Below are 25,534 nucleotides of genomic sequence, written 5' to 3' on the forward strand. Positions count from 1 at the left end.
AAAACAATCTGGTTCTGCCCTTTTCTTGTACTTTATGAGTGCTCCTTGCCCTTTCCCCACAGCCCAGCTGTAGCATGAAGGGTTTGGGGTACACCTACTAGGCCACGCCCTACCCCTGCTGCGCTTCTGCAGCAGGCACAGGAGGGAAGCAACAGGGAAACAAGAGAAAGTCTGGTTCACCCCTTTTCATCATGAAAGCTTTGCAAGTCCTCAAGGATACAGGAAGCAAGAGGCACTGAAGTCCAAGACAGTACTGGCTGTATCTATGACAAAGGCAGAGAGCACTAGAGCACAAAATAATTATTTTCCATAGAAAAGAAATATAAATTCTTCTGTGAAGTGGAACGAACCAGAGGCTGCCAACTTCTAAGGCAAGTCACTTGGTAGCAACTGCTCAATTATGGGGCTCTGATCAAGCACTCTCAGAAGGCTTCTGGACTGGAAGTTCAGGTTTGGGTTGGTTTTCCTGGTTGAACTGACTGGAGCAGTCTGGATCACAGGTACTGGGCATCTCTGATGGTACTGTGCTGAGATACTCTCCAGCCACATACATTTAGATTAGCACCATTTCTCTCACCCCAAAGTTCAAGCATGCAGTCTTCCTGAGCTTTAGGAGCAGTTTTCCTGAGCTTGCAGTTCATCCTGCAGTTGGGTCCCTGCACAGAAAATTCCAAAACTGTTAAAATTCTGTTTAAATAGCTCAAATGGTGCTTCATGGCTCCTTTTGAGAGGAAAGTGTGTGTCTAGGAAAGCCACAAAACATATCTGCAGAGACATTGAAGTTCAAGAGCCACAGTTAAAATTGCCAATAATTTCCACTGTTCCCATCAGCTCAGCTCCACTGAAGAGGCCATGTGAGTGGAAAGACTACCAGGCAGGACTTGCAGCTCCTCTCTCCACAGTCAAATGAACATCAAAGACGACTTCAGGAAATTCAGAACTTCTGCAGCAGTGCTTTAGCAGTAACACAAGGGATCCTCTTCTCACAGAAACACCATTCCAGGGCTGCACAGATGGACTGGACAGAGGTGCTGCTCTGCTGTTTCTAAAGATGCAGTGGCAGCAGCAGCTCGTTACTCCTCAGCTCTCATTTCCTCCCACGGCACACTGGGGTGACAACATTTGATGGCTGATGTTGGAGAGTGTAATTGAAGTTATTACAAGGCAACCTACACACTCACTTCACCATCTGGATGACCTTTTTAAGGAGAAACCCACCCAAAACCATCTGCAGCAGCCTATGTAACACTGAGAACATTTCTGTAGATGCAGTAAGCACTACATAAAGACAGGGAGAAGAGCAGCTATGACTATGAATTTATGGAAGCAGCTACAGAAGCTCAGTGTGTTAGCAACAAGAAAATCTCCTGCAAAAACAACTTAAAATGACTTTATTTTTTAAGTATATTAGCACAATATTTACAAAATCATTTCATAAATAAAAACAATTTCTTGGGTAAAGACTATAGATCTATAGATATTTAAAATGTCTATATATTTATATATACACACATATGTACACACACAAATGAAAGCATACAGTTATGAACAACTTTGGTTTTAAATTACTGGTGGGAAAGAGCTGGCTGGGTGTACTAATGACTTTTAAAACTCTCTTTTAAATTCACACCTACAAGAAATCCAGCTCTTAACAGGATGGTGTGTTTCTCCCATTTCTGGGGCTGTGATTCTGCAGCCCATAGACAGCCGCTGAGCTCCTCATGTTTTGACAATTCCTAGGAACAGCTTGGCCTGATCCCACGGTGACACAGGGGGTTCTGCAGTTTGCATTACAGAAATTAACATAAAGCTATTATATATGGTTTTTTGTAAGGCAGAATACCTCAAAAGAACTCAACAGTTGATTTGATTTTTTATTCCTCTCCTAAGACTTTCAACTTACCAAAGGGAATCCCTAGTTAGAAACAGGGAGCACTGCACAGTACTTAATCAGAAAAATTTTTATACTGAACTGTAGTGGAGAACCACCTCCCATCTTTATCTAGATATCACTGAGATTATGGAAAAACCTGTATCAAAAGATTCATATGTAAAAGCTTAAATCTTACATGAACACTCCCACTGACAAAGTAGGACAGTGTGAGCCATACATGCTTCTCCCAGATTTTATCACATGGATGACCTTCTTCCCTATGTCCAGTACCACTGATCCCAGTGAGGGCTGGCCCATGGCTTGCTTTAAATGGCTCAATCCCACAGCCTTGGCAGGAGGGACGATTACAACAGCACCTACTGTAAAATGAGACACTCAGCTTTGTTTCATTGAATTCTTGATGTGACTCAGAGCTCAACATGCAGAGACCCAAATCCCTACACTATGCACCCACAACATGGATATGAACCTTAACTTGTAACATTCAACTCTGAGAAGTGCCAAATTACTCAGGATCTTTAAAAACATGGATTTTATTACATGACTGTTTGGCAACAGCTTTCCAAACCAAGTTTTAAATTGTTAGAAGGAGAAAACCATGTGTGCCTTTGAAATACAGTACCTTAGTACAAACAGGAAACAGTGTCAAGGTTTCTACAAAGCATACACGAAGTCCAAAAACAGCCAACTATACTGGAACAACTCTCAAAACAGCTGTAAAACATGGCAGAATCTCATGGAATGTGCAAGTCCTAGTAAACTGGTTTTTAACAGTACCACTTAAATATGTACAGAAACTGAGCTTCCTCACTCCTCATCAGCTCCTCCTTTTTGTTTTACATATTTGTGATATAATGGCAGCAACACAAACTTGGGTCAAAAATTATATAGCTCTTTTCCATTCAAGAAAAGAAGATTTTTAAACTCTGTCAAAAATACACTAAATAGGACAACTCCTATTTTTATGAAGCATCCACGACTTTCACAAATTCACTGAGTTAAGAAAGCCTGAAATCGCTTCCAGTTCCACACACTGCACAACATGAACACACACAAGAACCACATTCAGCATTAAGATTACCAGCTCCTGTGCTCTGTAATTCCAGTGCTGAATTAGGCTCCAACAGCTGAGCAGTTTCTCATCAAAGGATACAGAGGAGGCATGGAGAGCCCTCTCACTAGACAAAAATATCAGCCACCAGAGCACACATGACTACTGTCCACAGAGAGGAATACTAATGTCTCATGGAATTAGAACTCTGTTAATAATTTCAAGAGAGCTGGGAGTAAACTTTGTACTTATGCAACTTTGTGTGTAACTTTTTATTCTTTTTTTATAAAAGTTTGCTGAATGTCAGAAAAGATGTATTTGTACAATCTCTACTTCCTGTTTGTATCACACACATAGACCATACTTTGTCCATGCACACAAATAAAGAAAACAATAGTCTAAATGGTATTGCAATCTCTGGGCTCAGCAGGCCCATTATCAAAGCAGTGATTAATGATAGTTTTTGAAAATAATACCACTAAGGATTACTGCAGGGAGACTCTGTACTGGGCAAATAGTGCTTTTTATATTCTCACCCTCAACCATCCCATATACACCATAACAAAAGAAAATAAAGATCACATGTGGGCAAACACACATGTTCCTTGCTACAGCTGCTGTGACTATAAAATTACGTCATTTATATCAAAAGCACTTTTGCCACACATGCAAAACAACTAGATTCCTGAATTTCTTCTTGTTGAGTAGTGCATCTTCAAGGCCACGGTGTATCAACAACGGTGTACTTTTTATATACGCATCACATAGCTCTGCAGTTCTGGGAATTTAAAAAGAAAGACAAAGAAATATTGTTTGGGAAGAACAGCAATGTTCTGTGCTGCCTATGCAAGTTACAACTTAAGAATTCTTTTTTTTTTCATTTCAAAATTGGAAGCACATTTAGCATTCAAGTAGTAGGAAAAGGTGTTACTAACAGCAAGTGATGTTTCAGCCCCTCCACAAAAGAAAGGTGGACACTGTGTTGGAGCTTTCACTCGTGAATTTGAATAAGCTGAAATGGCTCACAGGCTCAGCTGTCTGTCCAACCCTGTCCAGATATTCTAATGCTAGTTTTCTTTCACGTATGCCATTTTGTAAGCTAGTCAGCTTCAGCATCTGATTCATCCCTGCTTCAGTTTGTGTGTCAATTTTCCAGGGAAGGTTAAGGTAGAAAGCAGGTAGAGCTCAAAAGGTAACTGCCTCCAGCACGTGAGTGAGAGCACTTGCCTTCCATCTGTAAAACCTTCTGTCACTGGTTAGGAGCCATCTTTCAGTGCAGAGAAAGCAGACAAGCTTCTAGCTCTACCCTAAAATGAAATGGGTAATTGGCAATTTCTGTGCTTTTGGAAGCTCTACCTCAGCCCTAGAAGGCAGGTTTTCATAAGCCTGTATGAGACCCAAGAAAAAACAGGCAACTTATTTAAAATTGGATCTCCAAGCAAAACTCTGCCTTGTTCTTCAGCAGTATGAGGTAACTGCAGTGAGCCCATCCTGATCTCCCTTCTGGTCTGCTCCGAATGCAATGGACTGGCAAGTATCTATTTGTTTCCTGATCTCAAACAATTCTGTAAAGAACAAGCAGTAGCCAGCTCTGGAGCAGGCCCTGCCTTCCACTCCATCCAGCTCAGATTACTCTAACTGGTATATATGTTTATCCATGTGTTTATGAGACACCAGTGCACTTGTCCTTTGTACTGTGGAACTGCTTGTATTCCTATTGCTTTAGAAAATAATTAAATGGGGTATTTGGATGAACTATGTAGTAGTCCTAAGTAACACAAACCAAACAGCACTTGGTATTTGTAAGGAAGCCTGTTTTTAAAACTAACTCATACACCTTTTTCCAATTAGAGCTAACTAGTACCTCATTTATTTTCACATTGTCAATTCATGCCTCCTAGAAATGGCATGATATAAAAAAATTTCAAGTGAGCTAACAGATTTGGAGTGGCCTTACTCTTTATCCCAAGTAGCAAAATGTTGTAATTGAATGCAAGAGTCCTAGGCTAAGGGTCTAGTGATACCTCATGACAAGCTTGCTCAGAATTCAGGAACAAACCTAAGTACCAATAGCATCAACAAGTGCTTTTTTTATCCTATTCCCATGAAAAGTATAATTTCTGAATAGAAAAGAATCAATAATACTGTTTTGTTTTCAAACCTTATCACCTAGCCTAAAATTAAGCTGTTCAGTGAGAGCAGTCTGATCGGAATACAATCTAACAAAACCCAGAGAATTCAAGTAATCCCTAAAGAGAGGGGGAGGGGGAGAGAGTTACTTTTAAACCACTTTCCTGTGAATTTTCATGGAAGATCACCAATTAAATGCATAGAGAAAGCTTAGTTATATCAACAATAAAACCCAAAAAAACCCCAAACAGAACAACCCACCACCAAGGAAACATTCCAGGCATCTTTAATACTACATGAGCATAAAGTAAACATAAAGCTATTTAACCAGAAACATACTATTGCACAGTTCTCTCACTGACTCATCCTCTTCACTGTTTAGGGAATACACATTCTTCCCCTCTGTCTGATATACAATACACATATTCTTTCCTTTCAATAAATATAGTTTGAATAAGAACAACACCTGCCCTGAAACCTGTCCTCCAGATTTCATCAGATTAGCACTGGGTAACTGTAAACATCAAAGCCCTCAAATACTTAGCCATTACAATAAGTATCTGTTAGACTTACCATCATTCTAACATCACTCCTTTTGCATCTTTAAAAGTAAAAAAAAATGGATTAGTAATGAGTGAAACAGAAAGGAATGCTTCATCATTAATATTCAGGTTAATTCTAAACTTCAGGTTAATTCTAAACTTCAGGTTAGAACTTGCTACTAGTCAGCATGCCAATTAGTGAACATAATAGCAAAAAAAATTAAGTATCAAAGCCATCCCTTTTTCACTGTAAATTTCCCTCACCTTAAAGTGCTGTCAGTTTCCCAACACCATGAGAGAGTTTCCCCAACCCAAAGAAGTGCGAAAGAATAGAGTGGCAAGGAAAGATTTTGCTATGATTGTTAAGTATTTCACCTAAATAAATCCTTATGAAGAATTAACATCAATTTTCAAGACTAGTCCCTCTTTTTCCCTTAAAAGCTGGACATTTTGCAAAGCAAAGAGGGTGGACATATAATATCGTGAGATACTGGATTTGTCCTAAAACAGTCAAACAATGCCACTGGCTTGCAAGCACAGTGGCATAGAACAGGCAGTCTGGAGCTGCAGGCAAAATTTCATCGAGAAACTAAACTCTTACTGACTCACAGAGCCACATAAGTTGCCACACTGATCTGCCATCTCAGTGCTGGGGTACTGGGAATTAGAACTACTGGTTCCATCTTTATCCACAATTAATCCCTTAATTAGAAGATAAACCTTGAATATCACCTACCATTTAGTGGTTCTTCTACAGCTTTCTGCAAAACATTTAAAAATATATATATGTATAAAAAGCCTTCATGTTTACTTCTGGCTGGCCACAGTTAAATTACTCTAATTGACATATACAGTAAGTAGTGATTCTACAAAAATGAAGAAAGCTTTATGTTAATCAAATTAATGACTAAAGGTCTGAGAAAAAATTGTATCAGTCAATAGCTGCATTCTCCAGGCTTTTTTCCCTTACTGTGATGTTTACCCAGATGAAATACCCCTAGGTGGCAGCGGAAGCCATGCAGATACTAGTTTTTAGCTCTAAAAACTAACTGATTATTTCTGCCATTTGATCAATGGTTAGTAACAAAGCAGCAGGACTAAAAAAGAAAAGAAAATTAGTAGCCAAGCAAACCAAGTGGAATTTCCTCAAAAAGAAATACACGACAGTTGTGCATTTAGTCTGGTAGACAATCATCAGAAACAACACACGCAATCTACAGAAATGCTAAAAAAAAAAAAATAAATCACTCCTTGGTTAAGATGGCAGATTTCAAAATAGACACCTTTTCCCCCTCTGACTCAAGAAAATCTCAAGAGTAATTTTTTAAGTGTGCCCCAGTGTCAAAATGATGCCCTTCACCAATATTAAGTTTTCCATAGTCTTTAGATGACACAGAATTGAAGTGTATGCTTAAAATTACTTCACACCTATTTATTGCCTCAAAGCACAGCAATACAGGCTGAACAGCCCTTGATGGAAACAGGCAGCATATTAACACACTCCAATTTCCACCAGGTCTTTCCGTATCAGCCATAACTTCATGGACACAATTTACATCACTTGCATTCCTCCGTATCTTGCCCTCTGCTATCTGCAGCTGCAAAAAGATTATTTGTACTTGCTGTGGTTTCCAGTGACCTCTAAGTTTTAAAAACTTCTTTTGATTTCATTCCTGTCCCCAGTTAGGAGAATAACATGATGTTCATTACTGTGCTGCTGTGGCTATTTCTTTATTTCTCAAATCCTTGCTGCCATGGAAGACCACCTTGTGAGGAGAGGAGCTCATAAAGAGAACAGAGTTCTCATCAAAGGATGCTGTTTTGCTGTTTCTAGTTCAAAGTTTATTTACAACTAAAACTAAGAAAAAAAAGAACTTCCTCTTGCCCCATTTACTTCCATTCTACAAGTAAGTACAAGGATGTTAGATAAAGACAAGATTTCATTTTGAATGAAGCTATCTTCATTTCTCAGCTCATTTTTATAACATAACTCTCTCTTAACCACCTTATCTTCTATTTTTTTTAACTCTGTGCACTTCTATTCCTTCCATAAAGAAAGGCCAATCCTCTGAAATACTCTTCCTTAAAATGAAAATGGATGAGGCAAAAGCAAAGGAAATAAAAATTAAAAATCTCTTGTCCTAACTGCAGTCAGCTCTCACTGTTAGCAACCATCTTCTTTCAACAGCTGGGTCTCAGGCTCTAGACTGGAGACCTGAAAATGTGTCTCAAATGATGGCTGGCATCTAAGAGCTGGGATGAGTTAGTAGTTGCCAAATCCCCCTGCTACAACGAAATTTTACTGGTATTTTACAGCTGTGCCTTTTCCCTTGCTTCTGGAAAACACCAGAAATCAGGCAGTTCACATTCATGGATCACTCAAAAACACTGTGTAAGTCTGTGAAAATTACTGGTTTGGAAATTATTATTCTACAACTAAAAAACCTTCTTTAAAAAGATCCAGGTATTTTTCAATTTGTTCTGTGTTACCTAAAGACAGACTCTCTCTGTTCAGAAGGTCTCATCAAATTAGGGTGCATTACAAGCAAATCAGAAAAAAGGTCAAGGCTATGCCCTCTGTATAGCCAGGAACTGAAGAGAATGCCAAAGGGTTCTGGTGTAGAAGACCATAGGAAAAAAACCTTTCAAATCTTTCTTGCAGGCCACCTGGATGTTTTGCACTCACATTGATGGAAAAGCTTTTTAATAAGGCGAGCAAAATGTCTTTTAAATATTCAGGTGGAAGAGTGCATTGTGAAAGAAGGCCAAACTTCCCTTGACATCCACCACCTTTCAGTGACAGCAATGGAAACTCCATTTGGGCACAACAGTCGGAGCAGCCCTAGGCCAGGGTGGCAATTACAGTGCTACAGACACACTCAATAGGGACAATGGAGACCACCAACTCACTCAACATTGGACATCTGTTACACAGCCAGAACTGTTGCTTGCTACCAACCTGGTCTGAATTCGAACTAGTGAAGAAAGGTTCAGTATCTCACTACATTCCCCTGAGCCATCTAGTCACCCCAAATTTATTAATTTTAAGCTTACCCCCGGACGAGGATGATCTTTCATTCTGGAACCTAAAATAATTACAAAAAAGTGACCAGGCACATGAATGAATGTCACAATCAACCAAATAAAAACACAGAACCGTAGAATTGTTAAGTTTGGAGAAGACCTCCAAGAACATCAAGCCCAACCATTAACCCAGCACTGCTACCTTCACCACTAAACCACATCCCCAAGTGCCACACCTAAACATCACTCCCAGTGATGGTGACTTTACCATGTCCTGGGCAGCCTGTTTCAATGCTTGGACCACCCTTTCAGAGAAGAAATTTTTCCTAATATCCAATCTAAACCTCCCCTGGGACAACTTGAGGCCATTTCCTCTCATCATGTCACTTGTTACCTTGGAAATGGTATTGTCTACTGATAAAACTTGCAACAGAGTAGTAACACACACAACTGAAGCTTCCCCTATCCAAAGGTACTTAATTTTATGATCTGGAAATTCTTAGGAGCCTCTAAGCACTCTTCTGTTTAGGAACCAAATAATCTTATCACGTTCAGTGTGTGAATTGCCTCACTCAGGCACTCGGCTGTAAAGGTGAATTAGGCTACTCACTATTCATTGTGCTTATTTTGGCATGCTAGAATCTACATTAGACTTCTTCAGCCAGCACAATCAAACCAGAAATGCAACATTTATGCAGACCAATACCACACAGCATTGAAGTCTATACAAGTATATACAAGTAAACCAAAGTCAATAAAAATAAATTTATTGTTGTTATTAGAAGGCTTGATTCATGTCTGCCATAGTTTTGGCTCATCTTCATTTATCTTGAATATCAAATATTAGGCATTCTGCCTTAATTTCTTCTCTACTGTAAATTCTCACTGTCTCAGGGTCTCGTATTTCTGGCCATGCCCACACATGGTGTGTACCCACCAAATCGGGGAGACTGCATGGTTCAGTGCAGACTGCACTCACTGTAAACACTTCAACAGCTGGAGCCTGGAAGAAGCATATCCTCTGTGTCCACAGAAGGTGGACAACAACAAGGTGTTTGAAGAGCCTTCATGCAGAGCTTGAAACAAATGTCACTCTGACCCAAGCTGTAGAGCTGTGGTTTGCCAGCACTCCAATCACACAGAATTTCTGAGTTTTGCTTATTTAGCACATCTTTATGTCTCTCATCTTTTTGAGATCTGATGAACAGACCAGTTTCTGAAACAAAGCCTTGCTATTCTTTTCTCCTGGGTTTTAAAATTAAATATGAAGAGAACCAGGATTCACTAAAATGAAAGGTGTGCATTCAAACTGCACTTAACCTACCTCTAACCAGTGCAAGGCAGATTTCACTTCTTTAAATCCATGTTTTGATAAGCTTTTGTCACCAGCATCCCACAACCCACTCTAGAGAATCCTTGACACCCTTTTGCTCTCTTCATTCTAAGCTTGCAGAACTTGAACAGCAACATCCCTCCTACAACTGAAATGCTCTTCCTTAAGAAACCTGGCTATGTTGATCTCAAAACAGTTTATGATGATAAACTGTAGGTTTCTTGACTCAAGATTCCCCACATGCTCTATGAAACAAAGCCAACATATACAGACAACTTTTCAGCAATTTTTAAAACTACGCAACTGCAAAATTGCATCTTATGCTCAAATAAATTATGTCTACTTGAAAGGAAAATAATGCAGAATATTAGGTGCTACTTACCCATAATAAACACGTAAGCCAGACTAAGCAAACTTGCAATAGCCATAATAGCTAAGCCAGCAATCAGAACAGACCCATGTAACTGAGGACAGGCTGGGAAAAACACAATAAAAAAAACTGTATCAACTGACAGAAAAAAAGCACAAATGCTTGTTTTCAGATATAACTGATTAGTAAAATAAATAAACCTGATAAAGACAGGCATGATTCATTTCACTTTCAAAGCTATCCCCAAACTACTCCTGCATCTTTCTTTTTTTGTGTACATTCCTTAGTGACACAGAGGCATTTACTGATTTATCCAGCTTAGCTAAACTATTCTACTACTTTAGGTACTCTATTGTAATTCACTGCAATTGAGAACATTCTTTCATCAACTGTACTGTAAGTTTAAACTTACATCTTCAATCCCAGCTCTGGATTTTCTCTGTTGTGGGGTTCTCTGGTGGCACAAGGGAAGGCAGGGAGGGGACAAAGGGAGGCCAGGGGCAAGGATAAGGGACATCACTGTGTGTGGTGTTTAGCTGGTGTTCCTTTACCACAGTGACAGTTTTTCAGTGATGAAACCGAGCGTCAGCCACAACCACACTTACAACAGCCCAAGAACACTTCCAAGTTTACTATTTCTACATTTACCTTCTTAATGTGCTTTAATGGTATTCATTGAAATATTCATGAGCTCAGTTGCATACAAGCAGAGATTAGCAAGGAATTACAGATTTAATCACTGAACATGAGAAAATTATTATTTAATTTCTAAATACCCTAGGCCTCAGAAAGAATAACAATAATAGTCACCCAAAATCAACACTAGCATGCAAAATTAAAACAACTGACTTTTTTTTTAAAGCAGCTGCTCACAGAATGAAGTCAGGAAACTGATGTATGTAATACTGCCTTTGGGCTATTCTTCTTTCACCAGATAAAAAAGCATTAGCACAGTAGTCCTAAACTACACTTATAGGAGTTACTAGCTAACATTCCATGTAGTGAAGCCATTTTCACAAAATTTTAGTATTAGAAATAAACAAACATCAGGTGTAGACGAGTAAAAAGCACACTTTCATAGAAGACAAACTGCTTACCTGGGACACACAGTGCAAAACCAACCACAGCAATTATATAACCAAGAAGTTTCAAACCTATCAGAGCCAACGTTGCCTGCGGTAGACTGTCAAAAACTAGGAAAAAAGAAACAAAATTATAAAATTTAACTACAGAGACATAAAAGGCAGATAATTGCATAAAGCTAGAAATCAGATTCTCCTAAATTCTAAGCTCAGCCAGTCAGCGTGATAACAAAACACACAAGTCACTGCAAGTCAAGGCTCTTGTATGTAGACACACACATAAAATTATGTAAATATAAATAACATTATAAACAAACCACAAGTAGGAAAAAATGGAACACACATTCTCAGAGCTAGTTATTCAACCCAGTCCCTAAACCCAGGAAGGGAGAGCAGAAATCACTCAGGTGTGAGATGTGCTACCCTAAATCTCACTGTAGCAGGTAACTCCTACTTCTTCAGTGAAGCAACTCAGCCCAACAAACACAGGCTAAACATTTTGTTTCAAGATACTATAAATGTGATGAATCCCAGATGCTACTGCAGCACCTGTTTATATAAATGAGAATACTTTGTAGATTATGGGAGGAGCTCAGTTTTTTTCTATCCATATGTTAGTGAGTAAATAAATACTCACCAATTCCAAACATGACGTACTGAAGTGGTACCAAAATCACAGCAGGGATAACAGTCAGGCCAAGACCAGCTTGACTCTGTACAGTATAGCCATCTGCAAACATTTAAGTGGGAGTCAGTAAAACCAGAATTGTTAACTGGATTAAAGCACAAAGCAACAAACATAAATCACTAACATCCCAAGTTTCCTGGGTTCAGAAAGAAATCCCACTGAAGCACCAGAAGTCATTCTCTAGTCCCTAATATTCTCCCTCAGCAGAAGGATAGAAAATATACATAAATTTGGAGTCTGTATCTTCCTATGATCACTCGAGGGCCTGACAATCCCAATGCTGTTTCTGCTGTAGTCTGTGTATTTTTCTACTTAAAAATTAGTAGGTGGCAATTAATAGGTGCTACTAACTTCCATACTACAGCAGAGAAGAGATTCTTTTCTGCTCTTATTCCCTTAAATTAAGGGAGCAATTTTAATCACTTACCTTGGACAAAAAGAGCAGCGCCTACACCAGCTACAACTGCAAAGATGACAAGTGCTACAATACTGCACACTTTCCTCTGGGATTCAATTTCATACTTTAATCCTTAAAGAGACAGAGAGGAAAACAATCAGACATACACTCTCTCACTAAAACATAGATTTATGATTAGAACTCTTCCTAAACAAGAAACTCAAACTCCTAAAAATTAAAACTATGTACATTCCTCAGACTTAATTTGTTTTCATTATTTGATATGGTTAATATGGCTTACTCAGAAAAATGACACCTGGCATTGGTGTTCTAATCAAATTCTTACTTTCTCCTTCCATACAATTCAGGTGATATGTTATCAGAATAACTCTGGGACATGGTACAGATTAATTTGGGTAGATGCACTGCTTTTAAATGTTACAGTGAATTTTGTTACTCAGGTGAGTCTCAGGGATTTAGAAGTTCCAGGTCTCATTCTCTTCCTTGTGACACCTAAAAAGCCACTCCTATAAACAAAACCCAAAAAAAAACCTCACCTCAAACAAACCAACACAACACCCCCCAACCCACAAAACTAAGAAAACATACATTCCCAAGTCTTACACAGAAAAATCATGCCCAATTTAACAACCTATTTAAAGGCATTAAGTACTATTGGTGGATTCACAGGTTATCTGAAAGAGTACAAATTAAGGGGAAAAAAATGCACCAACACAAACCAAAAAATCCCAGCAAACAGTAAATACACCCACATTTATTAAGTTAGAGGTAGCACAACTCTTCCCCAGACAGGCCAAGACCTTTCAATGAATTGCTCAAGTGCAAAAACATCCAAGCACGCTGAAATTACTCCTAAGAAATGATAGTGCTTCTCCATGAAATGATTACTTTCCCAAAAATGTTGACGTTTTGCTATGAATGCAGGGCAATGACAATTCCTGAACACGTAAGAGGTTCTTACACCAGTATAAAATATGAAAATCAGGAATACAACAGTACAGAAATAAAATAATTTTTAAAATACGTATCATTTTTCAACCTTTGACCATGGATGGACCTTTGAAGAGTCACCTAACACTTCCAGAAATTCATTTAAAAGTAATAAAAGAAGTTATATATAGATTGCTGAATATGTATGTGACTATTACAAATCACTGAGTGCAATTTCTTTCCACTTCTTACAGACTTGACTCTTAGCTGAAATATTTTTTTCAATTTATTTTTTAGAAGTCTACAAATTGAAAAAGCCTGAAAAACCTCAAAGACTGATGTAACAAACTGCATTATCTGAAAGGCCAGGACATAAAACACACTCTACATTGCACAGATGTTGGACACCAGTGTATAAAGAACATCTGAGGATGTCTGACACTGGTGAATGCATGTATTGCCTCCAAAAACATTTAACAAAATCACTAACGTCAGTGTTAAATAATAACTCAGCCAGTGCTAAAAGACTAATGAAAAGTTTTACACTAAGAAGAGAGCACATCTTCCTTCTCTCATATTGATTTTATGGCCATATAATGAAACATTTTTGAATTATTCAATAATGTCATGGTGAATCAACAGTGAAGAAAAGCTTCATACACACCACATCTCTGTGTATTATCTGGATCAATTCCCACACATCTCTTAGATGTGAGCACCATCTTTCATTTTACATGGATGCCTTTATGCATAGAAGTGATTTCAGGACAAATCAGTAACTGCAAAGAATTAAAGAGTCAATACTTACCAATAACACTTAACTGAGCTGCACACAAAACAACAAGTAAGCTCATCAATGATATGATGACAGCCCTTTCCACTAGAAGGAACCATGATCCTAGAGAATAAACAAAGCAAAATAGTAGGAAGAGAACAAAAATTGAGGCTACTGGCTTTATATTTATCATTCCTTTTAGGCTATGCCCTAGATTGCCCAATACTGTATGTAATTTAGCTTTAAGAATTATAATAGGCTAAGAAGCCTATGTCCTCTACCTATGCATTTCTCTCTCCCTGATCTTCTGTGTGACAACCTACTTTTTCAGTACTTCCCTAAGTTATACCAGTGTTTTCCAAACTGGAAGTCTTAACTTCCACTGGAGTAGAGAATATGTTGGTGCTATTTTTTGGCACTACAAGCTACTGAACTTGTGGAACAACAAAAATCTCTGTAAATCAGAAAAACAGTGTATTTAGGCTAAGCAGAGAAGATATGAGAAGTCAAATTTTATGCTTCCTCAGCTATTCTATTCTACTTTCAATGGCAGTAACTCCAGAAGAAATCCCAATGTGTGGTAAGGAATACAGGAGAGCTAGCCAAGAGTGAGAGGGAAACACTGCCTTGTTAATTTTAGGTCTTTCCAACATCATCCATTTAGACTTTTTTCCCCTGCATTTTGGATGCCTCAGGCTGTTCAGTCAGTCATGCTTTAAGACCCTGTAAGCCACCTTCCAACATAAAATTCTGAAAATATCTCCACTGAACTAGAAAATGCAGTTAATTCTTGCATCTCTGCTCGTATCTTCATTTAGGCTCACTCAGTGGAATCCAAAGTCTCCATTTCTTACATTATACTTGCCACCATTCCTCTGCCTGCCCATTTGCTTCCAAAGAAATTTCTCATCTTCATTAAGATGCATATTTGTTGCAATTTTTCTTCATATATAAAAATTCTATCTGTTGCTCCAGACATATGTAATTAAGCAGCAATACCTCACAACTTTCAATGCCAATTAAATACCCTGAGGACAGCTTTTAAGTTCACAAATTTCCCTCCTTCCCTTCCCTCCCCGCAGAAGAGGTCACAGAAGATACAGTGCATACGACAGAAATACAAAGCAAACACTAAGCTGAAGGCAAGAAAATGGAGAAGTATCTGCCAACTTCTTACCAAAACAAGGTAGTTTTTATTGAATGGTTTAAAGGAAGACTTTTTGCTTCATTTGCAATATTAAAAAAGCAACTAATACTGGACAGTAACTTCAATGCACAGCGATCTCTCCCTAGATAAGCCAAATCCCAGCTATGCTGTTCGATGATTAAAGAAAAAGTGCAAGCAGAGACTCTGAGAACCACTTCCCTTCCTCTGTAGCATCTCCAGATGACTCTATCAGGTATGACAAAAAGAAAGCAGCCAAGAAGCTTGGTGTCTGCTGGGGCTTCAGCATGCAACACAGAACCACCTGTGGTCCAGTCCTGGAGTCTGAAAGAACTTACTGTACAGAAGCGCTTGCAGTACTGCAGACACATGCAACATGCAAGGAAGAGGAACTGTTGAACACATTTTCCTGGCACTATACTTCCCTTACTCTGGTGCTTCATAGTGATCAACTAAACTCCTGGCATAAAGCAGTATTTTGAGAGCCAATATAGGGCAGTCAGTTCCAAGCTAAGAAGAGAGACTTCCAGACTGGAGGGAAAGAAGAGTTGAAGAGAAGACGTAAAAGGGAAAAGAAACGGGAAGAAGAGAAGGAAGAAAAGAAGAAACAAGAAGAAGGACAGGGAAAGAAGAGAAGAGAGAAGAGAAAAAGCAGCAAGAAAAGAGATGATGAAGAGAGGAAAAAGAAAAGAAAATGGGGAAATTTGACAGTCACTCTCCTGATCAGGAAAGTGTGTGTGCACAAAGAAGAGGGCACTTGCACAGAAATCTTGCTCACTCTGCTACCACTGCCTAGGTGAATCCAGGAATTCTCCAAAGAGAGCTGGAGGATAGCTGGCTCTTGTATGACTATCTTTGTAAAAGCATCAATTGGAACATGCTAGTAGTGACAGAATGAATTCATTGCTCAGAAATGACAGAGTGAAGACTAGTACAGGATTTTCATTATCCACTAACCCTTTTCAAAACTCACTTGCTACACTTTCATCTATTAGCTTATTGTCTCAAGAGCTTCTCTAGAGCACCAAGGAGGAGCGAGCAGCAAAAAGTTGTGCAGAAGAACTGAAAGAGAGAGCAAGCGACTGTGTTACCTTTAGCTACCTAAGTTTTGCATTTTCTAGCATATACACTCAAACCTAATGTGACCTCAAAACTATGAATATTTCACTAACCGCATCTTTCCTCTGGTGTTTCACCGCTGCAACTGACAACTAGAAAATGAAATTAGAAAAATTATATCAGTTTCCTGCTTTGTTGTCTTTACACCAATTCCAAAATTATAAACACAGAGCAAAAAAAACTTGAAAATGGGAATTGATTCTACTACATTCTCAAGCCTTGCTTCCTCTTCTGGAGCTTAACACTGAATGGCATAAACAGTCAAAAGAGGCTGAGTAAGCTGTAAGAGAATGAAGGAAACGGAAACTGTGTATACCTCTTTCCCTGTTTTTGCAGTGTTTTAAGAAGTGAATGATTTTGTAGCATCTTCATTTTCAGTGGCTGTGCCCCTGTCAGTTTCAGGATCACATTTGCTTTGCAGGGTATATGGTTAACTCAACAACTAGACCCAACTGAGAATTACACAAATGTCTGCAGCAGGACACAAGCAACATCTGTTTGAGCTTCCCAAATATTTCATATGTGCTACACATATGCAACACATTCAGTGTTTCTGACCAGCTCTCCAGAGATAAATCTCCCATGCAGAACAGATAAAGAGGGCACACCTATGTCCAGTGACACTGTCACATCTGCACAGCACTGGACAGAGCACACATGTACAGCAGAACCCTTTATCCAACACCTGAGGCACTGGAGAACATGGCCTGAGACCGACAAGATAAAGTAAAATAGCTCTCTAGATGAGAAATTAATTTAGTGAATCTCATTCATTTTAACATCACTTTAAACACCATCTTTTGAAGATGACATTTAATGCTAGAAAACCGTAACAAGTTGCCACCTAGCAGTAGCATTTTCAACCTCACTAGAAAACTGCCTACCTTCAGATTGAGTTTTAGAACTCTTACAACAGAATTTCTATTAGTTCTACCTGTAGTTTTCCAGTAGAGTTAAAGGTTGCAAGAAGCAATTCTTCCAAGAAAAGATTTCTGCAGCCACTGTGATGGATGTGCACATTTCAATATTATGAAGATACCAGGAAGATGATCGGAAATACATAATGCAGTAACATGAGACTGCTGAATATATCAGCATCTATATAATTAAAAAGATGTGGGAAAGCATAGCTTTTCCTATACTGGACCTAAATAACCCTCAGACATTATTACAGAATGAAAAAATGTGTTCAGATCTTTCCCATGGAAGCACTCCCCTCTCATTTAAACCAAAATAACCCAAATTAGCTTACAAGTTAGAAGGCCTGAGTGCTACATTTTTTGTATGTTCACTTTAAAGGAATACATTGCCATGTTCATTATTTTTCTCTTTCCCTTAAGATTTTGCTTGCTTTCCCTCCCAACAGGTTCTGAAACAATAGCAGGTAACTCACCTGAGCTGTTCCTAAGTTCCATTTTTATTTCTCCTACGCTGTTCGATTCTATTACTTCACAGCTGTAATTTCCAACAGTTGCTTGTGCACTGCTGAGCACCAGTGAGGCCACACCCTTGATTAAATCCGGCTGGGATAACAATCTTGCAGATGAAAACGATGGATTAATATTAAACTCCTTTTTTCCTCCGTGATAAGAAAAAATTATATCTCCTTGCTTTTTCCATGTAACAAGCACCAAATTCTCATTGTTCTCCTTCAAATTAGTCACGTAACAAGGTAAAACTACAGTTTCATTACAGTCATTTTTTTCTATAATACCTGTCCCAACAAGTGACAACTGGGCAGAACCTAGAAAGAAAAATGAAAATTGACACATTCAGAATTATTTCTTAATACTCAAGAACAAAGAAGAAATAATTACAACAGGTGAATTGGGAAAACAAAACAAACTCTCCTGTAAAACCACAAAAAGAGAATCATGCTTTAAGGGATCAACAGAAGATGCAAAAAAGGCATTATTATAATACTACTTACTCCTCTACACAAACTCAGCCATTCTCACATCCATTTAATGTATAGATACCAAAACATATCATAAATTTTTTTAAAAAAAAAAAAAGGGGGGTTGCCATTTATTTACTTGGGATGCCTCTCCTATTTCACATGCAGAAATACTGCCTGGTTTCTGCAAAGCATACACATAATATTAACCACAGGCTGTCCCACTGATGTTCAGTTTTTTGCTGCTGTTCACACAGGTATCTAGAAACTGTGGTCCAGGCATCAGCTCCACACAAGCTTCCTTTACAGTTCATTAAGGACACAGGGAAAAAAGTCTGACTTTCACACTTCTGAGAGAACGCAGGCAGGGCAGCCTAGTCAAGAAAGCTCTGTCACTTGTTCCTTCTTATCTCTGAAGGTGGAGCCAAATGCCCATAGGTTTAGATCACTTCTTGCAAACTCCCTCTCTTTTCCTTTCCAACAGAGAAGGTGCACACACAACACCATGCATTAAATAAGATTACTACTTCGTATTTGACTGCATACACAACAGAACTGAAAATGGAGAACTTGTAAAAATGACCAACCTGTATTACAAATCACTGTGACTAATGTCTCTAACAATACCATTCAATGCAGATAAGGAAAAATCAACACCTCCAAGATCATGCTACCACTGCTAAGTTTTCCCATCTCTCTCCCACACTGCACCACAGTTCTACAACAGCAGTACTGCCTGACCACTGCTTCAAGAAAGACCTGAACCCCATACCAAGATTTTATCAGAAATGAAGATCCATTCATCATTCCTAAGAGTCTCATAAATTGTAACATCAGTATACAAATTACACCAAGAACCACAAGAAAGAGGTTAATTCAACTAGCTTGGCTGTAAGCTATGAAGGGTTTGAATATTTTATTTTCTCTATTTTTCCTTGTTTGTATGAAACCATAACAAAGTTTAATAGCTTTCTTAATAATAATAGCTCCCCCAAAGTCCCAGAGACATTAATAATTCAAAATGCTTTACTACATCCATCTGATAAAACCAAATATGGGAAAGGATATGTAAAACAAGACAATCCCCTAATACTGTAAGCACTGAAACTTAGAATTGCTCCAGGGACTTCAGGGGAACTACTGGTACTCACATGTATAAAACCAGCTCAGAATGATATGTATTTAACAACTAAACCTAATTAGGGAAGGGAGTAGAGGAAAAAAAAAGGAAAGGGAAAAAAAGTTGTCACTATTTGCAGTAGCTCTTCCCCCCCGCCCCCCCCCCCTCAAATCAAGAGTCTCAGATCACATTTAAAAAGCACTCCTGTTTTAACTATTGCTTTAATATTCTCACATACTTTCCTGGATTACTACTGAATATCAAAAGCTTAAAATAAACTGGTTCTGTATATATTATGCATGACAGCACTTCACAAGGAAGGAAGAAGTATTCTCTGGTTTACTCACTGTGTTGCATTTTTAAACGAATAAAAGCAACAAAAGCAGAACAAAGGGAAACTATGCACAAACCTCAACCTATGCCCTAATAAAAAGCAAATGTACACAATTAAAACCTTCAATGGTTCTTTGTGGAATAAATTTCACACCTGTTTCACACTCAATCAGGATAACAACTCCCGGGATTTTTCTTTTTTTTTCAGAGCCAGCACACTGACATTTTGTAGGAAGAATTTGTTCACCACTGGCTCCATTTCACCAAGAAAGCTGATTTTCAACTAAAGGAAATACTTCCAAGCATTTACAAAAGTCAATAAAAATCCCAACCATCCTGAAGGAATTAGAACAAACTTGACGGAAATTTTCTCCCTGTTATTAGCAGAGAACAGCAGAGAGCTGTCAGTTCCTGATTCCAGGGCTCTGCTGGTGGGTAGTCAGTCCATGGGAGCCGGCACGTTCTGCCTGGATCCGGAGCAGAAGCACTCCTGTGAGCTGCTCTAGCAGCAAGTGCTGCAGGAATGAGGTGCAGCTCCAGCTGAGCACACAGACATGGATTTGCGGGATCGTGTCCTCTGCGACCCGGCTGCTTTCACAGAAGAGGCTGTGTGGCTGCTCTCCCACTAAAGGGAGCCCGACTGCTTCCTGCAGATGGTACTTCCACTGCCAACAATTCTTCTGGTGGTAAGAGGAAGCCAAGAGAAGCTTCTCCCAATAGTTACCAAATCCTGCAGGCAGTGGATTACTGGGTGGGCTATTTGCCTCCAACTTTCTCGTAGATTATCATCTTAGAAGTGTCACATGAAGGTGACAATTTTAGAGCCTTACACTAAGCAGCACGGGGGCTTCTGAAGAACTTGCAGTTGCAAAGCTGCCACAGAAAGGTTGCGGCACATGCAGTGCAAATTCAAAACTGCTGCACACAGTTGACAAAACTGGTTAAGTTTGGTCACTGCACCTGATGGGAACCCGCCTTCTCATGCAAACCACGCTGGGGCACTTGGTATTTAAGCTAGTCTACTGCTAACCCCAGAACCCAGACTGGAATTTCAACACTAACTTTAAACACGCAAGTTTCAATGTGCTGCTTACTGAGAGAACACTACAGCACCTGCACCTTGGTGAAATTTTGTTAGCTCTGTTCCCCCACTGAGTTTCTTCTCAAGGCAGAGAAATAAGAGCTTAATATTGTGCAATGTCAACTGCACATCAATGGCACACAAACCTAACATTAAAGATCAAGAAACGCTGTCAACCCTAGACCCTGTGCAGCAGGGGACCAGTTTGACTGTTTCAGGAAAGCACACGGAGCTGAGCTGCCGTAATGCACAGGGAGGTGACAACCAAAGCTCTGGGTATGCTGTCCCTCCTCTCCCCTGCAACTTCTGCAGGGAGCACCCCACCGCCAGCCCCAGGGAGGATGCAGGGAGTGGTGGTGGTGGGGGCTGGATGACAGCGGCTGTTTTGTGTGTGCATTGGTTTGGCACGGCCTGGTTTTAGGCAGCAGGGAGGCCACAAAGATGGCTCCTGTGAGGAAGCTGCTGGAAGCTTCCCACCATGTCCAGCAGAGCCAATGGCTGATGGCTCTGAAGATGGACATGCTGCTGGCCAAAACTGGGCCAGTTAGAGAGGTTGGTAACCTCTGTCATGACACATTTAAGAAGAAAATCGAAACAAAGTTACAAGATTTTGGATTCTAGTCAGAGAAGAGGAGGTGAGAATATGTGAGGGAAACAACATGGAGACACCAAGGTCAGGGGAGAAGGAGGGGGAGGAAGCGCTCCAGGCGCCAGAGCCGAGATTCCTCTGCAGGCCGTGGTGCAGACCATGGTGAAGCAGCTGTCCCCCTGCAGCCCATGGGGATCCACGGGGGATGCAGAGATCCACCCACAGCCCGTGGGGGAGGTGCCCGTGCCGGAGCGGGTGGATGCCTGGAGGAGGCTGTGATCCAGTGGAACACCCCATGGAGAGAGAGGGGGCCCCTGCTTCCAGGCTGGAGCAGCCTGTCCATGGAGGAGTGCACCCCGTGGAAAGAGAGAGCCACGGCACGGCAGTTTTGGGAGGGCTGTGTGCCCGTGGGAGGGACTCACGCTGCAGCAGGTGCGGTGTGGCTGCTGCTCATGAGAGTGGGCCCACGCCGGGGAAGTTCACGGAGAACTGTCTCCCCTGGGAGGGACCCCACGGCCTCACACGGGAAGACTCCTCTCCCGGAGCAGCGGAAGGAAATCTCGGTGACGAACTGACCAAGCCCCCATGTCCTGTCTCCCTGTGCTGTCGCTGGGAAGGAAGGAGAGGCTGGGGAGGGAAGGTGTTCTAAGGGCTTATTTTACTTCTCGTTATCCTCCTCTGACTCTGTTAGTAGCAAACTCACTTTGCAACTTAAGTTCGGCCTGTTTTGCCCTTTAAGTGTTTCTCCCGGTCCTCATCTCCCTCACGAAGCGTTCGTTAATTTTTTTTTCCTTTTCCCTCCTCTGCCCAGCTGTGGCAGGGGAGGGTGAGCAAGCGGCTCTCGTGGGTGCCTGGCGTTAGGCCAGCATCAAACCACGACAGTCTGTGTGATTATGTGTGTGTCCCCGCTCATTTCCCAAATGACGGCGATCTACCACTACGCACCCGCAGTCCCACACGCGCCTGTTGCCAGCAGGAACAGCCGGGAGTTCCGGGTAGAGGCGCCGCGAGTCCCCGCGCCGAGTGGCGGCAGGACGGGCGGCGGCCGCTCCGCCCCGCTGGCCCCGGGACTGGCCCCCGCCCGCCGCCACCGCCACTCGCCCCTTCCCTTCCCGCGGCTCGGGGGAGCGGCTCAGCCCTTCCCTCGCACCCGCCTGGCACCCCGGGGGCCCCGCCGAAGACACCGCTGGGGCACCCGCCCCGGGACCTGCTGGAGACGGGGGCGCACGGGAGGCGCCTCGGGGCGATCGCTGCGGCCGCAGCCGGAAGAGTCAGGACGACGAGGGAAGGGGAGAGAAGACAGGAGGGCGGGAGCGGGGCTGCGGCGGGCACTCACCTGCGCGCAAGGCGCCGAGCAGCACGGAGGCGGCCAGCAGCCACATGGCGGAGCGGCGACGGCGGCGCGGCCGGGCGCAAAGACAGCTCGAGCGGCGCCGCAGCGGGCGGGCGGCGGAGGAGGAGGGGGCGCTCCCGCCGGTGATTGGCTGCGGCTGCTGGCGCGGGGGCGGAGCGCGGGGCGGGCCCGGCTTCACGGACAGCCCCGCTCCCCCCCGGACATCGCAGCAGCTCGCGGGGTTCGCTGCGATGCGGCTTGTTTTCGGTGATGGTTTGGATGTTTTTAAAGTAATTAGCAGGATATGTGTCCAACGCCCGCCCGAGCTCCGGGGCTGCGGCGTTGTGGTTCGTGTTTCCCCGCACGCACAGCGGAGAGGGTCGCGTTCGGGGCGGAATAAAATGGCTGCCAGGGGAGGAAGGTGCCGGCTCCAATAAAAGGGGAAGCGTTGACACAGTGACTCCTCCACCGCTTTATTGATTTCGAAAGCTCTTGATTTTTTTAAGGGTAAAACCCCCGTTGGGATGGGTAGGGCCGCGGCCCGGCGGGGGCGAGAGGGGACGGAGGGAGCGCTTTCATTTCCCGCCTCCCTTCCCCTCAGTCAGCTGATGCCGGGAACTGAGGGCATCCTTGTCGCTAAAAGCCTGTGGAAAACCGGCCCTGCCAGGGGCACGTCTGCTCCTGGCTGCAGTCATATGCACCAAGTGCAAGGGAAACACGAGGTGTTCAAAAACACTGAAGAATTTATAAGTGATCAGTTGTTGCACTTCATTTAAAAGCGAGGATAAGTGCTCCCTTTCCCTGCATCTGTGGTAATACATACATTTGATTATTTCAGCAAATGCTTCAACAAGTTTGTTTCTCTTTTTTTTTTTTTTTTCCAGGAGTAGCCCTCTTTAGAACTTCTAATGTAGAATTGTCTTAAAATTTTGCTCTCAAACATACATGTTGGTGAAGTGGTAAAAAAAGGATTGTTAAATGTATTTGGGGAGCACACATTTATGTACATTTATAAATATGTATATATTTCTAATGTTATTACAAGTCCCAAAGTTCGACAGAGGACAAAAGCCAGGGCAGAATCAAAATTATGTGGGTTTAGTGCATTTATGGGATTTTGCAACATTTATGTTGGCTTGGGTGGCTCTACCCCACATACACTCCCCTGCTTCCTGAGTCTATTCTCTTAAATTCTCCTACGGCCCTCCCTAAGTGATTAATGGGTACTGATGCCTTGACTGCCACGTTTGTTTCCTCCAGATATTCATAAAGCACTCAGACATCCTCTGGCATTCAAGCTTAGTAAAAAGCCTTGAGCTGTAGGAGCCATCTGACTCCAGAAACGATGGAGGGGGCTGGCACAAAGCTGCTGATCCTGCTCCTGCCAGACTGACTCAGATGATGTTCTCTGGAGGCCAGAAGAGACAAGCTGGAGCAGAGGGTAGCAGGGAAGACATGTCTGCATCAGACGTAGCTCATATCTGTCTGTGCCCTGCCTGCCAGCACGTTGATAGCCACAGGCTCTGGGGTCCCCTCTGTGGGGAGCTGCGCAGCGTTTTCTGTAAGAAAAGCAGGGATGCTCTCCTGCTGCAAAGAGGAGAAGGCTACAGCTGCAGCACGCACTTGTCCCTGTTGCTAAGGTAACAACGTAGCACACCCACGCTGGCCTAGAAGCAAAACAGCGCGCATGGGAAATTTCATATGGCCGGGAGCCTCGTGTGGGAGAGTGCTGCTCTCCCAGGTGCTGCTGCCTCCTGTACTACCGAGCCAGGTCTCACAAATCCCTCCAAGATAACTCTTTGTGTGCAGTTTCGATTATTGTGTTAGAGGTTGCTGTGCCATCCAGCTAGGTGTGCACCTCTGTCTTGTAATGCTCTGCCTTCTGCTGCTGAGAAACATCTGCGATGCCTCCGCTTGCTGATGGTTTTGGGCAGCAGGATTGTGCAGCACAAGGCAGTTCAGATGCCCACTGAAACAAGGGTTGGGCAGCTCTGCTTTCCATTCTGAACCAGGAACGCAGAGAAAACCCTGCTGTAATACGAGAGCTGCATGCTTTTAACCCCTTTCTAACAACACTCTTGTTTTGCCCAGCAGTGTCTCTCTTCACCCACTCATACTGTAGAAGCTCACAGAGAAACACATCTCAGCAGCTGTGAAAAGTACATCCCCAACACTGACCTGTGTTTTAAGTCCAAGTGCTCCAAAAGTGAGAGGTCATATATTTTGAAAACTTCCTGAGTGTCTCATTTATGACTTCCAAGGCACACTTCTGGTCTTTAGGCAACTTATTTTATTACCACTACTAGGCACTGATCTGCCATTTTATACTGGTTTACAGCTCTTTGGAGTGCCATTGGTCACTCTCTGGGGTCAGCAAGTGAAGCTCTGACAGGCACGAATGGCATACAAAAGCCAATGTGCAGGAGGCAGAGACTGCTGTGGCTGGCAGGAAACTGCTGGAGAGTGACATAAAAGCCTGAGTGCCTAAAGCAAACGGTGTCTGTAGCTGTGATCTGCCAAACCAACCGTGAGGGCTGTCTCCCTTGGCAAGAAATGCAGTGGCCAGGCCTCCATCTGTGTTCCTGGACTCACTCACCAAGGTACCCTATCCTAACACAGAAACCACCCACACCCAGAGCTCACAGGGCAGACGCGTGATG

The 25,534-nt window shown here is 41.9% G+C and overlaps 1 protein-coding gene across 6 annotated transcripts; it reads right to left on the minus strand.

Annotated features, from left to right (window-relative positions):
* Positions 1-1,374: 1,374 nt before the first annotated feature.
* On the minus strand, positions 1,375-23,003 carry CD47 (CD47 molecule). Of its 6 annotated transcripts, XM_069022302.1 has the most exons (12): positions 22,878-23,003; positions 17,915-18,265; positions 16,575-16,613; positions 14,271-14,360; positions 12,542-12,643; positions 12,064-12,156; positions 11,442-11,537; positions 10,357-10,449; positions 8,672-8,703; positions 6,354-6,378; positions 5,649-5,676; positions 1,375-3,723 (listed from the first exon to the last, which is right to left on the minus strand). In XM_069022302.1, the coding sequence occupies exons 1-11, from the start codon at positions 22,921-22,923 to the stop codon at positions 5,651-5,653; spliced, it is 993 nt and encodes a 330-aa protein (XP_068878403.1). In that variant the 5' UTR covers positions 22,924-23,003; the 3' UTR covers positions 1,375-3,723; positions 5,649-5,650. The 6 variants fall into 6 exon arrangements, with proteins under 6 accessions (XP_068878403.1, XP_068878420.1, XP_068878421.1 ...); XM_069022319.1 differs by lacking the exon at positions 6,354-6,378 and having other exon boundaries at positions 22,878-23,002; XM_069022320.1 differs by lacking the exon at positions 16,575-16,613 and having other exon boundaries at positions 22,878-23,000.
* Between the last annotated feature and the right edge of the window lie 2,531 nt (positions 23,004-25,534).

Source organism: Aphelocoma coerulescens, chromosome 1 (genome assembly GCF_041296385.1).
Source record: "Aphelocoma coerulescens isolate FSJ_1873_10779 chromosome 1, UR_Acoe_1.0, whole genome shotgun sequence".
NCBI lineage: Eukaryota > Metazoa > Chordata > Aves > Passeriformes > Corvidae > Aphelocoma > Aphelocoma coerulescens.

What these genes read in the sequence shown, in the direction of transcription:
- CD47 (XM_069022302.1), bottom strand. Translation starts at nt 22,923, where the DNA reads ATGTGGCTGCTGGCCGCCTCCGTGCTGCTCGGCGCCTTGCGCGCAG. An exon ending in AACACCAGAGGAAAGATGCG is followed by an intron (nt 14,361 to 16,574) that starts GTTAGTGAAATA and finishes TTTATTCTCTAG; the next exon opens with GATCATGGTTCCTTCTAGTG. An exon ending in AGCTCAGTTAAGTGTTATTG is followed by an intron (nt 12,644 to 14,270) that starts GTAAGTATTGAC and finishes TGTCTCTTTAAG; the next exon opens with GATTAAAGTATGAAATTGAA.